Here is a 15,126-nt window from a genome sequence, read left to right as displayed (position 1 = left end):
GACTGGCCTTGTTGATGTGCACAGACTTGCGACAGGTTTCTACAATAAGTGTCTGAAGTTTCCTCACATATGATGAATCAGTGTTGGCAGATTAATAACTTTGCTAGACACCAAAGCAATGACACACAAAGACAACACACGGACAGACATAAAAGCATAAATTCTCTCTCAATCATCTGGATTGTTTACTTACACAGAACCTGACTCAACCTTATTATTTGCCTCCCAACACATCTAAAGACCTAACTAAATGAAGTGCAGAGAGTCCCTTGGCGCTGCCTTGGCCTGCCTCTGCTTTGCATGAACACAAAAATGAGAGGGATTAACTGTTACCTATACTTAATATGCTTCATGCTGGTGCTGCATTTAAGAAACCACTAATGAATTTGTGTACTCAGTTACTTGGAAGGACGCTGTGTTCTTCCTGGTTAACTGAAGCAGTAAGATGAGCAGAAAAAGAAACATGGATGAGGAAAGTTTGATTATCTTGTGGGATTCCACTGTCTCACTTCTGGAAAGTAAATACATTGATTGGAAAGTTGCCACACAGTTGTGAGCCATTGGTTCAAAAGGCCATTGAAAGAAACAGTCATACAAACAAACAGCCATAAAGATTGATAAATAGAAGCGTTAAGTTCTTGAATATTCACTGTTATATATCTGTGCATAAGCAGGCCTCTATTGTGTTATCTGGGAAGTGCATGGCAGTCTACCTGGATGACCTCATGGTGCGGCTCTCCACAAATGAGTAGAAGCAGAAGCATTGTGTTCGCCAAGAAGCACAGTGAGCCGGCTGAGGTCATAGTGAGATAGGGCTTGTGGAAACACTGATGCTCTCGCTAACATGACTGGCCTTGGAAACTACTCCCATAGGAACCCCAAAAACAGGATAGTAAAATCACACTGGGCGGTCAGACAGGAGAGCAGACCAGCCATGGTTTAGCCAAAAAAAGACCTGCTCTTTCCTCAGGTTTCAAGTCCAGCAAAGAGGACATGCAGGTGAAATGTGGATTTTTCAAATTTTCCACCCAGGAGATGGAATTCATAATATATGCTAATGAGTTCCGGGTGGCAGCCTTTTACTTCCCTCCTATAAATATATGAAAGACAGATGACCCGGAACATTAGGACAGGAAGAGGCATTTGTAAAGTTTGTGTTGGTCCTTCAGTGTACTTATTATCTGGAGCCACTGCCTCGTAAAAATTTTAACGTACTTCCTCCAAAATGACATCATTTCATGGCTCATTGAAATGATGTCATCCCAACCTGTTGGAGAGAAAAGGTTTTGTTTCATTGCACTCAATCTCAGAGACCTAAGCATTGCCTAAATACTGTGCTTCCAATGAAGATCTATCAGATTGTTTTTCATCATTGTGTTTACAGATGTCTGATTAGAACTAGTCCTGAAGATAGCAAATGCTGATTGCTTTGAGCACTTCTGTATGGTGTAGCTTACTGAACGCCATCATAATTAAGTCTTTTGTTTAATATCCACAGATGTTTTAAGTGTATTTCTGTTTGTCTTGTTCCAGACGGAGGCAATGAAACAGGCTCTGAAGGAGTTGAATATGAAAATTGTGGAAATGGAAGATGAAAACGCCACTCTGGATGGAGGAGATGTCCTTTTTACAGGTGAGCTACAGTGTCCCCATCAATCGCTGTATTCCGTTGATGACCTATTACTGTCACTCCATTAAACCAATCAACAGAAGCCTGAGGCCATTCTCAGAAAGGAAGCCTACAAGGTCAAATATTCAAATAGTGCAGAGCTGTGAAGACCTCTGAGGCTATAAGCTATAATGCCATTTAATAAATGCAATTGCAACAGATCAAAACTGGTAAACAGGGGTGGGCACATGACAACAAGAGGACCATGGTCCACCACGAAAGTATATTAAAGGAAAAAAAAGAAAAAAAAACCCTCTCAGTATTACATATTGAATGGAACAAACCAAATTCAGATGATTTTGCTTTGTATTATTTGATGATTTTTTAATTTTTTTAACATTAGCCCGTTAGTCCTGTGTTATTGCTTACATAATACCCTAAAAATGTGTCTCTCTTGCTTCAAAACAAAGTACAGGATGAGGGAGTAGTCTGACAACTGAACAATCACATTAAGATGAACAAGGACTATGCGTGTCCTTGTTGATGAAGTACAAATAAGTGTATGTAATTGTAAACAGAAAACCTTAGACAGCAGCGAGGTACTGTAGCAGAACCTCTGCAATTACAGCCCATAGACAGTTTACTAAGCGAGCAGACTATTGCATGTCTGTAAGTACGTGTCTGTGTTTTGGGATCCTCCACAAGACATTCCACAGTTCGACCTTAGTGACCTGGTGCCTCAGCGCACTAAGCTGAATTTCCCCATAAAATAATTGTTTGCAAAAAATGTTGTTTACCGTACAGCACAGATAAATGAAATTCACAGGAATCTAGGCTGTCACCACAGGACTCTTACTCCTCTGGCATCAGGTAATGAAATTGATGAAGGCAAAGAATCAAGAACATGGTGGTCTTTATTAGATTTTCTGTACATTCTGTTACAGTCGTGCGGTGAGTTAAAATGTGGGTCAGTGTCTTCTACACTGTGCAGGCCACTAGGAAAAAGCATAGTACACTTAATTGGGTTTCTAGACATTGGCTCTGTGCTCTCGTTCCTTTCAGCTGAAATCGGTTTCACATGGCAGGGCTAGAAACATTTCCTGTTGGCAGGGCCCCGGCTAACGGCTCATTTTGTAAAGGCTCAGCAGCTACATAAGGAGCCCATCCCCGGGCTCAGTGTGCTGCAATAGCCTCGCCAAGCGTTCAGGGCTCTGTCTGTTTATACCCCCCCATACTGACCACAGTTGGCTGCAGTGACGGCAGTGTTCAGCTTCTGTAGCACCTCAGGCTCTCTGTATTTGTGGGGTTCAAGGTTTTTAAAATGAACCGTTTCAACCTTTATACAACTCTGTAGATGTGGTGTGTGTGTTCACACTGTAGATATTTTCTTACTGAGCTTCAATGGCATCTGATTCTTCTCCAGGTCGAGAGTTCTTCGTGGGCCTTTCCAAAAGGACCAATCAAAGAGGAGCAGAGATCTTAGCAGATGTCTTTAAGGTGGGTTGAAGTGGTGCAGGGATAGAAAAAATGACTATCTCAGAATACATACTAAAGCAAGTTCATATTGCTGGAAAAGACTCATCAGGCCATCGAAAATATGGTAAAAGTATAAGCAACCCATTACACATCTTAACAAAATATAAAGCACCATTTTTAATTTAAATATATTGATATGAGCAGCTTTAAAGGGAAACCTCTGTATTTTTCAACCTGGAACCTATTTTCTCATCTTTATGTGTCTTCGCAACTAATGAGGACAACCGTTATTTTAAATTGGTCCAGTAATGAGCAATAGCACTTCAGCCAGCAGCTGTAAAAAACTGCAATGTAAGCCTTTGGGGCAATTGTGCTCCATCAATGTATGTCCATTAAAAGTTCTGTTTTGCCACTGACAGGCTCAGATTGTAATCAGAAGTGTCTGACAACATTAAGAAAAGGACCATACAGAGAAATAAAATGGATTTTCTTACCTGTCTGTTTGTTATTGTGTCTAACTAAGGCTCAAGGCTCAAGTCAAATTCTGAAATCTTAACAGAGTTGAGTCCAGCAGAAAATATTCCCCAACAAGTACACTATTTAGGTGAAGGCATTAGCCAATTTTAAGCTCAAACTGGTGCCTCAACAGACAGTAACTGAGGCAGGATCTGAGAAGAGGAGCAATTGATGAGCTTTCAATAATATACAGCAACTAACATGTCAACATAAAGACAAACAGTGGATGCTGCACCTTATTAAAATTGTTTACTATATATGTCCCATACCTCATTAAATGTCATGTTTGTGACACATGTTCTAAAGATCTTCAATAGGGACTGTTGGGCTTTGGCCTGAGAGCCACAGTCAGGGTAGAGAAGTCCAAAAGTATTAACAAGTATAAGCTTTAATTACATCTCTTTTAAGCCTTTGTTAATGTGAATGTTTATGTTTATGAAAGGAAAACATGGTTTCACCATATTTTCCTTTCGGTCTACTTTCTGACAAAATGTTCTGTGCCGTGAATTGATCTTGATAGCCACAATTTAGCCTTCCACTTCCATAAGACGCACACATCCAAAGGAAATATTCTGCGAAATATCTCAAACATTGCTGAAACAACAAATTCAGGAAAACAGAAGATTTAGGCATGCAGCCTACAAACACGGTCACAGTATGGGTCAATAACACAGACTGATCCTATCTATCTTGTTTACTGTTATTGTAATGAGAAGAATTTTTATACTGCAGACTTATCTGTATCGCTTTTGGATTTGCTCTGAGAGACCATGACAAAACAGAAAAGCCAGCTGACTCACAAGTTCATAGGTGGGTCATGGCATAAAGAGTTCAACACGTTTCAGTAACCTGAATAGCCTAATTGCTATGTTCCCATCTTCCCATCTGCATATGATTGAAATTCCTCATGATGGATTCCTTTTGTATTTTCTGTTATCTTTGATAAGACGGGCCTTAATGATGCATCTCTGGCAAATGACAATAGGAAAAATAGCTTGAGCGTCCATTATTGTTCTTTCCGTTTTTTATCAGATCAATAGTCCTATCACTGTTGTTTTTTCCTCTCATTATCAAATTACGGATAATTTTGTTGCCAGGTTTGTTTAGCACTCAACAACTACGTACAGATGTTTCTTTATGGTCCTTGCAGAGGTCAGGGGAAATGGTGCTTTTGATTGAATCAGTTTATTCAGGAAGAAGTAATGTAGAGGCCAAACCACTTCTTCCCTTCTATAGCAGAGAGGTATCAACAAACCATTAAAGCTACTGACAGGTGAAGTGAATAGCATTGATTATCTCATTAAAATGGCACCTGCCAAGGGATTGGATATGTAAGTAAACAGTCAGTTGTTGAAGTTGATTTGTTGGAAGCAGGAAAAATAGGCAAGCGTAAGGATCTAAGCGACTTTGATAGGAACCAAATTGTGATGGATAGATGATTGGGGCAAAGCATGTCCATAATGGCAGGTCCTGTTTCCCCAGTACACAGAGGTCAGTACCTACTAAAAGTGGTCCAAGGCCGCCCAAGGCTCCATTGATACACGTGGGAATCTGGACCATTTCCTCAGAAGAGCTACTATAGCACAACTTGCTGAAAAAGTGAATGCTGGCTATGATAGACAGGTGTCAGAACACACAATGCATTACTACTTACTGCATATGGGGCTGCATAGCTGCAGACCTGTCACAGTGCCTGTGCTGACCACTGTCTACTGGCAAAAGCACCTACAATGGGCATGTGAATGTCAGAACTGAACCATGGAGCAATGGAAGAAGGTGGCCTGGTCTGATGTATCATGTTTTCTTTTAGATCATATGGATAGTTGGGTACATATGCATCATTTACTTAGGATGAGATGACACCAGGATGAACTATGGTAAGAGGGCAAGCTAGCGGAGGCTGTAATGCGGACTTTACGCTTCACAATTGTAGCCCTGTTTTTCCACATGCTGACTGTTTATGGAGATCGAACAGACAAAAGCCCCAGATCAGAGGCAAATCAGTATTCACTCAGCATGTGCAAATGAGCGCTCAATCGTTATGTGTGAACTGTTCAAATACATGATCCAAGAGCTCACCAATGCATCACAGACACCCTAAAGATATCAAGTCCAAATTCTGTAGTGTAAGAAGTGTGACTGGCAATAAAGGTGGCAATGATGGCAAGCCGTTTTAACATTTAATAACTAGACTGGATATATTTTGCATTTATCCTTAATTCAATTCCTCTTAGTCAATATGAGCATTTTCAGATATCCACGTCATTCTTCCTAGGAGAAATGGTCTCACTTTTGCCATTCCTTTGCAATGCCTTTTGTGTAATGGGATCTCAATTTCAGATATCCACAATTACATCTTTGATATTCTGGATATCTGCAGTAGAATTCTTACTAGGAAAAACTCCCATTTCAGATATGTTATTTAACAACATCTTATCTACCTGTCAACAGATATTCACAATACATTTTTGGATATCAGCAACCACATGGTTTCTAGTCACACTAACATTTGACAATGTTAAATTGTCCTGTGGGGGCCTGCTAGTGAAATATTATAATGTGATATTTCTAATTTTGTTGTCTTTAATAAAATGAAACTTGGTACACAAGTTTTCCATGAGAATGTGCACTGCACATTAAAGCTTGGCATCACTAACCCCACCTTGTGTCCATTAATGAAACACCACCATACTACCTTTTTAACTGCTATATCTCTTAACCAAATTCATCAGTGTTGCTGAACATGCTGAACAGTTCCGTAGCATTTTCAGCACTGCTTTCCTATATATTTCAGCTATCAGCATTCACATGTATTTTCTGCAGGAAATGCATTTTCTAGTTATAATTGTAGAAATCTGAAATTGCATTTTTAGTAGTCATAATACAAATTGTGACACAATATATCTTGGATATTGAAAATTGTATTATTATGCTATGATTTTTCATTTTGTATATCTAATTTTAAATGTATGACTAGATTGTAGATAATTGCAATGGGAGTTTTTCACAGTAAGAACTCTACTGCAGATATCCAGTATGTTCATATTCTAGATATCAAAAATGTAATTATGGATTAGGTGTATAGTGTGCGCAGGATGGGACACAGGACCATCCCCTGAAGTTCCCCTGTGCTACTCACTATTATGTCTGACACGTTGCTTTGCAGCTTCACATACTGTAGTCGACCTGTGAAGTAGCTGGTGATCCAAGCCACTCATGAAGCAGCCATCTGCATGTCCAGTAACTTACTCCTTAGGTGCAAGCCAAAATCTATATATATTTATACATACATTTTAATATGCTCACATAAAAATCAGGAAGGAAAGGTCTTGGAAAGCAAGCTTAAAGTTTCGTAACCTATCATAATTTAAATTACAGCTCAGTATCGCAGCAAATCTCAAAAGGCTTCCAGTATGTCTAACTGTCAAAAGCTGTGAGTCTATATATTAAAGGCTCAATCAATCAACTTAAGGGTGGGAAATGCTTTCAGTCCAGTAAGTCAGTAAATCAAAATCTAAACAAAATCCGTGGTGAAATAATGAATTATGTTGTTTCAACAGGCTGTGCTGTAGTTCTGCAAATATGGTCTTGAGGCTTTAATTCTTGAAAACAGTAAGATTCTCAAGTGACATATTTATGAAGTTGTCATCAAAAATGAGCTGCAAAAGGCTACAGATAAATTAAACACTAAAAGCCGTGACAAGATGAGCTGTAAAAGCCCCTGTGCAATGATCCTATCCTGCACCAATTAGACAATATCAGTCAGTATATATACATGAATGTTGCTTTTATTCGTTTAAGACTTTTAAATGAATGAATTTGTTCATAAACAAAAAGCATTCTACTGTAGTTTGCACCGCTTTGGTCATTTGACATGAGATATTTCTATATGTGTGCTTTTCATTGCTTTTCTCACTGGTTTAAATTGGTTGGAGCTCAGTGGGAAAAGGGGAGTCATGTATTTATATGCACCAATCAGAGTTTAGCAGCATTTTAAACTAAATCTGATAACAGTTGTAGTGTTGTTTGTTCATGTTGCCAGGCTTCTTTCAGTTACATCTGATTATACCACACCCACACAGTCCTGATGAAGAAGATTGATTAAGATATGAAGATTGTTAAAATATAAATAAATTACATGGGTGTTTTTTGCTGACTTTTATCTTTGATTGTTGCTTATTTAGTGTCAAATATTTACATGCCTGAATGCCCAGTCAGCAAATCAGTGGCAATTGTTGTACACGCAAGTACCATTTTGTAACACTTCTAATGACAAGTTTGGTATGCAAACATCCTGCAGCAAGTGAAAGCTTCTCCAATCAGGTTCCCACAAGTGGCTCTGTAATCATCCCATGAGCTCTGTGCTCACTGACATCATCTCCCAGACACTCCTGCTGTTTCCGCCCAAGTTGCCCACTACTTTATTTTAAAGGCCACTTGAGACCTCATGTAATGGCACTCCGCAAACCACCACAGTGCCTTTGAATGTTTTATTACAACAGTCGGTTGGTCAGTCGGTTCACCACTTTGGTCCAGACTGAAATATCTTCATTGGATGGATTGTCATGAAATTTCATACAGAAACTTCTGCTCCCCACAGGATGACGATTACTAACTTTGGTGATGCTATGACCTATCCTCTGAGGATCACACTTTATATATTTATATATATTTTTAATGTAAATATGTCATTAATTGGATGGGTTGCCATACAATTTGGTACACTAAGATGATGTTCATGATGATCACTGTTGCTGCTAAACAACAGTATGTTAGCATTTTTATTGTAAGTGTGTTAGCATGCTCATAGTACCTCCATGCATGAGTACATCCTCACAGACTACCTATAATGATGTGTTGTGTCTTGCAGGACTATGCTGTGTCTACTGTGCCTGTGCTAGAAGGTCTGCACCTGAAGAGCTTCTGCAGCATGGGGGGACCAGGCCTCATTGTCATTGGGTCCAGTGAACACGCTCAAAAAACCCTCAAAGTATGGAACTTGTGTATGTGTGTAGTGTATGTCCAGTCAAAGCGTCATCTCATTGCTATGGTTTCCGCAGCTGTAGTCATAGAAACCATTCAATCAGTACAGTGGGTTTTTTCCCTAACATTGACGCACATTGACGCAGCAGATTCCTTTTTTTTAATTCCTTGGTTGCCTCTTGGCTCAATCCTATTGGTATGAACAACTCTGTCCTTTTTTTCTCCTGTTCTGCAAAGTATTCAGCAAGCATAACACTACAAGACAGGACATCACCCGTGTTGATTCAGAGCAGGCTCCCTTACTTGCAACTTAATGGCTACTTCCCACTGCAAGCACATTAAAACCACCTGTCACCTTAATCCTTCCTCATTAATTCATATTCTCAGCTAATCTGTGGGGATTGCCGCTGGCGCTCACACTCCAGCTTCAATTACGAAGGTATTGTCCTTCCATTAAACAGCTTGAGCTCATTACTGCATAAAAAGGCTTCTGAATCGATCAAGCTCCATCGCAACAATAGCCCTCAAAATATTAAGGGGAGGGGGATATAGAAGGAGAGGCAGTTTACACCCTGACAGAGATAGATTGGTCGTTTTCACAAAGAGTAGTAAATCTCAGCCCATCCCTCTGATGTAATTATTCTTAAATTCCCAAATAACAATATTGAAGACTGTATGTGGACATTTCTGACTGTATGAATGACTGAAATGCAGCGGAATATATAATGTTGTATTTACACAGCATAGACAAACATACCGTCTTATCTAATTACATGAGTATGACAACTCAAACACTCATGCACATTGACGCTTGGCCTTGACAGATCCTCTCAGGCATGGATTCGCAGTTGCCTCCTAGTGTGATATCTCCCCCTACTGGCCCAGCCCTAAACAGGGTTACAATGAGTCAAGTAAAAGACACCCAGAGCATCTCAGATGCAATTAAAACCAGACTATCAGACAACACATCTTAATGAGGCAAAGTACTTGACAGAACCACAAGGTTATACTTGTTAGTTTGTTCCCATGTTTGCATTGCTAAAGTGTACACAGGAATTCAAGAATGTATGCAGATACACACGCTAATTCATTTTTATATTCCGGCATCAACTCATTAAGATTCCTGCCCGTTTGATCACCCCAATAATTAGCTACTGGAGAGAGGAGTAGCCCATAGCGAGACTTAATGACAAACTGCTTGCTTTCAAATTACGGCTTACGTCACCCCTCTCCTGCAGCAATTAGCTTCTGTTTTAAAGGACTTTTAATGACCCTGGATTTGTAATTAGGTAATGTTCTCTTTGTGGGGGTAGTGAGATCCTATGAATGCTGTTTAATGAATTCAAAGCGCTTGTTGTGGATGTGGATGCAGCTCTTGTGGCAATGAGGCTCTATGTCTTTGTACCCTTGCACAAAGACACTTTATACAAATTAAAGTTGGAGCCTTACAGATTCTTATGGTGTTTATGGACCCATAATTGTAGCTGTTGTAGAATACTAACTGACAAGAGAGGACCTGACCTCTTTGCAGTATGGGTTTGAAGAATTTATAAATCATTTTATTGCATGAAAAAGTTAAGCACTATAAAAAACTGGAAAACTGGGGGGAAAAAGTAGTAGTATTTATCATCTGGTTCTTAAAGCTGTTCATTTTTAGTCTTGTTTAGCAGTTCATTTGAGTTTATTCAGGATTTCTTGACCTCTCGGGGTCAAGAAATGTAGGCCAGGTGGGCATGTACATAATCCCCTATCTGTGTTTAGCTCTCCCAAGGATGAGAATGCACACTGACCGGATGAGTTTCATCATCCATCTGCTGCTGTCACCGCCAAGTTTCACTCGTGAAGTCATCATTCCAAAATATCTCTTCTGTCAGAGGCTGCAGCACCCACTCCCTTTTCTCTCTCACACTGGTCCCTCCAAAGCGGAATCACCGGCTGACATTAGCTCACCACTGAGCCCTTTACTCAGCTCTGTTTGATTCATGAAATCGTTACTCCTTACCGGTCAGGGTTTGATCTTTACCTCAAAGATATTAACATGAGTTTATAATTATTGAGGTGACAACACAGTGAAGGTCGATGAGTTGTGTCTAACAACCAAATCCTGATTACAATACTCCCATATATGCAAGTGATTTAACTAAAAAATCTGAACATGGAAACTGCACTATAAGCAGGAAAGTTTTAACTTTTAAAATGTGCTGAGTTTTACAGTATGTAAAATACTTTATGATAAAAGGAACCATATATGGCACTTGAGCACTAGTCTTCCTTGCCTATGATGTTATCATTGAGTCCCTGAGTCAGCTGCAGTGTCAGACAGCAGCAGCTGATACATCATAGGTTACTGGTTCCCAACCTTGTTGGTTCATGACCTGTTAAAGCAAAGCAAGATCTATTTATGACCCACTGTCAATTGCCAGCCCACCAGAGAATGACTTGGAATTGTTTTTTAAAAATTGTATTGAATTTTAGAAGAGTGACAAGATCAAATTATTCACTTATTCTATAAAAAAGAGCATATAAGAGCAGTACAATTTTGTAACTTGAAATATTTTCTCTGTTTTTTATCTTGTGACCCCTCACACTTATCCTGTGATCCCAATGGGGGTTGCAAACTTCTATGTTAAAGTATATGATGTCGGTATTCGACCTTTGCTAAACTGGATAATAAGAAAAACACATGAAAGGCATTAGGGCAATGATCTAAATTCTGTTCTCTTCCTCAGTATCACCATCTCAGTGTCCTGCATCCTTCTCTCCCCTTCCTTCCCCTCTAGTCACCCTTTAGTCAGTACCTTAGGGTGTAGCAATAAACACTCCACATGGACCAATAATATTTCTAGAGTGAAAAGTCAACATCTTGTCAAACATCAACAGGAAGTAATTTCAGCCTCATTTCCCCTCTAGATTTGAAAGCGGTCTCAAGTAGGATTTGTCTTGTGCACGCTGCTGTTGTTCATCAGTGAAAAGAAGTATTGTAAAACTTTTAAAGGCTTCCACTGAGGGATTAGTACGATGAGCATTATAAATATTCCAAACAAGAGCCAACATTCAGATTATGCTAATGACCACGGTTGAAGGCTTCAAATCCAGTAAACTGTCAGTGTTTTTAACTGGTTGAGATTCCCATTGCCCAAGGAGGTGGATTTTATTACCTTCCAGTAAATATTTTGTTTTAGCTGCTCTGACTGAGCACTTTCTGCTGCCTAGTTGCCACACTGTGTATGTACTGGACCTCAGCCACTGTCAAGAAGTGAGTTGCTGCTGATTTGCTGTAGTTTTATGCTCAGCCCAGTGCCAGGACGATTATGTAGAGGCTGGAGTTCTCAATTTTGACATTTGTTGATACATACTTGGAGAAGATAACCTTCCCTTAAATTTTTATTTCTGGACGCCTCAGCTTTGTATCCATGAAGAACTCAATTTTTTAAAAATACATGAGTTAGTAATCTGGTCTCACTGTGTATAGTACGAATGAACCCACTGTCAATGAACAGGGAACCAGCTGTGCCATTAGACAAGTTGATTTTCTTTGTATTTAATTACATTACACGGATCAGAACTTTACATGTGAGCGAGGAAATTATGCTGTAGGACATTTTCCTTATCCCCCGAATAGTTTTTCCTCACTGTTTTTACTGCGAAAATTAGATGTTTTAGAGACATAGAGTGAGGCAGTAACAACTGTGATCTTTGGTGGAGTCAACGTTTACTCTCCCCTCTACCACTCTTAATCCCCCAGTGTGTGAGAGACAGTGTTGGCGGTCACGCACATGGACAGTGTTTTCATTTAGGGCTGCTGCAATCACGTAACACACCCACAAGTGACCTGGGAATGTGTCTGGTCTGCTCACACACACACACACAGATACTCACACTGCCTGTACTCCACCCTGCAGCCCTCACACACTCACAGAAACCCCAACGTCAGCTCTTATCAAGTTAATTTAATTGATGTTGCACTGTCAGTCATTTGGATGCCTATTAATTAAGTCTATAAATCAAAAATTAATTATTGCTCTCAGACACAAAATCATAACTAACTCTAACAGTTCGATACTGTATTTTCAGTCCATTTAAGATTAAGCATGATTTTCTTTTTCATTGTTTCTAATGTCATGAATGCAAAAGGTTAAGTACTGCAGTGATGAACGTCAGCCCTTTGACAACTTTTTTCCTCGAGTTCTCTACTTAATGATGGGATTTGCTGCTCATATTAACCGCACAATTGTTCTTCTATTCATTATAACAAAGCACTGTTGCTGTTGCCAGAAAAAAATGTGTCACTTCCTGTGTGCCAAATACATTTTCCAGGAAAGACTAATCAGTGAATTTAGAACAGCATATTTGCTATTGGGTTGGATCAGTTGGCAAAGACATCTGTTTACATGAAAAATAATAATTTTGTCAAGTAGAATGAGTCAAGTAGAATCTTTAGCTTTTAATCTAAGTAAAAAATGGCAAGTAATGCATATTTGTATACAACAAAAGGCCTTTCCCATGTCAATAAACAGCCCATTCCTCCCTACTGCAGCAGGCCCAGTCAGTGGGAAGTGAATTGAAAACATCTTCAGTCACAAATCCCATTGTGCTGAGTTGTGTGTCATCACTCATTCGCTCACAGCCATTCCTCCAAACTTGCACATACGTCAAGCAGACGTCACACATTTTGGTTACAGCATAACTGTTAAGTTGACATTTGCTGAATTTTATGAGGACAATCATTTCATAATTTAAAGTTAATGAAGACCTTTTATGAGTGCTAATCATTAGCAGACAACTATCCCATCCCACCCACGATTAAAGACCAAGGGAGGAGAGAACAGAAAAAGATGAATAGTAGAAAAACAGAGAAGGGAAAGGAGCAGTCAGACATACATGGGGTCTATATCTGGTAAAAAATTCACTACTCAAAATACCTTTTCTGAATGTTGATGCTTTGGATTTTTATTTTTTTTTTTACTCTCTCTCCACCTCCCCTCCCCTTCTCGTCTCTGAGGTATCCGTCCGCAGATGTTCTGCTCATAAACATTAAGAGGCACCTGCCTCTCCTCTGGTCATAACATCCTCACCCCCCGACTTCCACTTGGCAACACGGGCCTCTTCTCAGCCTCTCTCCCCCCGTCGGCCGTCCCACCTTCAACTCCTTCAGATTACATAAATAACATGACATCTGCTGAGAAAGAATGTCTGTCTGCTCCTGTGTTCTCCATTAAGCCCCCCAGGCCCCGAGAGTGGTTTGGCGTGCAGAAGGATGTGGTGCTGCCTTTGGTATTGTGGCCTTGCTTCTGATTCAAAGTGTCTGATAGTCTGTCTGTCTCTCTGAAAGGCATGTGGACTCTCACAGGCTGTTGTTTATTTGCTTCAATGTTCATTTTCTGCCTTTTTCTTACCTGTGTGTGCATAGATCATGCAACAAATGAGCGACCATCGCTATGACAAACTGACGGTGCCGGATGACTTAGCTGCCAACACCGTCTACATGAACCTGCCCAATAAGGGACATGTGCTTCTGCACTGTACACCAGAGCAGTATCCAGAAAGTGCAAAGGTAATACTTTTCACATGGGCACACAATAACAATATCACACAATCTTAATCACACATTCATCTACAATTTTGAGGTTGCACCTTTGGGAGGAAGAAACAAAGGCAGGACAGACAGAATTGTTTACTGGCTTAAATTTAAAGAGTGCTTTCCTTTGTTGCTTTTCATCCTGTCCAGACCTCTGAGAAAAACAACTGGCTACAGAGGGAAACCCTGCAACCTCTGTGGTTGTTTTACACAGACCGCTGCATTTCAGCCACAGCCAGCGCTCTGTTTTAACAAAGAAACCTGCAGTTTGATGTGAAGTGACCTTTTTCTGAATAATGGCTAACCACAGACTAGAAGCCAGAGTTTTAAAAGTGTCTTAGGAAAAAAGATTTTTTTGTTTCTCAGAGCCTGAGTTATTTTTTACTGTTGATCATCAAAATAGGTCTTAAACTGCCATTAACATAGTTTTGGCTACTTCTGGGCCACACACCAAGCTCTAAACACAACATTGACAGTTTATCACCTATGAAGAAGATATGGTGAACTTGTTGACAAACAATTACCTATTTATACATCCAGCAGACATGCAGCAACATTTGCATTCATTTACAGTCGTGTTTCACACTACCTGATTAATTTAAGCCCAATATTCACTCTCCTGTTAGCTCTGTTTTACTGTCCAGCCACTTCTCAGTAAAGTGTCTGGATCTTTAACTACTAAATATGTTCACCAGCTATCTGTTAACTTTGTCAGGTAGTAGATAGTCAGTTTATGACAACTTTTTAATTTAAGAGTTACTTGCTGTGAAAATGATGAGATGAGAGCGGTTGGTTGTAGACTATAAAACCAAAACAATAAGCTGAAAGATGCTAAAACACTCTGTAGAGCTTGAGGAAAAGAGGTGGGTGATGATTATCTCTGGGTTCCACATTATGAGTGACCTAACATGAAATAACATGAAAATACATGAAAATATTGGTTGTTGCAGCTTTAAGTATCTTA

At 39.7% G+C, this 15,126-nt stretch overlaps 1 protein-coding gene across 2 annotated transcripts in view; it reads left to right on the top strand.

The window, feature by feature from the left end:
- The window catches only part of ddah1 (dimethylarginine dimethylaminohydrolase 1), a 68,959-nt gene that overhangs the window by 49,239 nt on the left and 4,594 nt on the right, over positions 1 to 15,126 (top strand). For both annotated transcript variants that reach the window (XM_062424158.1, XM_062424157.1), the window contains 4 exons: positions 1,534 to 1,633; positions 3,033 to 3,106; positions 8,472 to 8,591; positions 13,995 to 14,138. In XM_062424158.1, the coding sequence (XP_062280142.1) occupies positions 1,534 to 1,633; positions 3,033 to 3,106; positions 8,472 to 8,591; positions 13,995 to 14,138 (438 nt within the window). The remainder of the gene's footprint in view (positions 1 to 1,533; positions 1,634 to 3,032; positions 3,107 to 8,471; positions 8,592 to 13,994; positions 14,139 to 15,126) is intronic.

This window comes from Scomber scombrus, chromosome 8 (genome assembly GCF_963691925.1).
Source record: "Scomber scombrus chromosome 8, fScoSco1.1, whole genome shotgun sequence".
NCBI lineage: Eukaryota > Metazoa > Chordata > Actinopteri > Scombriformes > Scombridae > Scomber > Scomber scombrus.
This window is presented reverse-complemented; position numbering and strand designations above follow the sequence as displayed.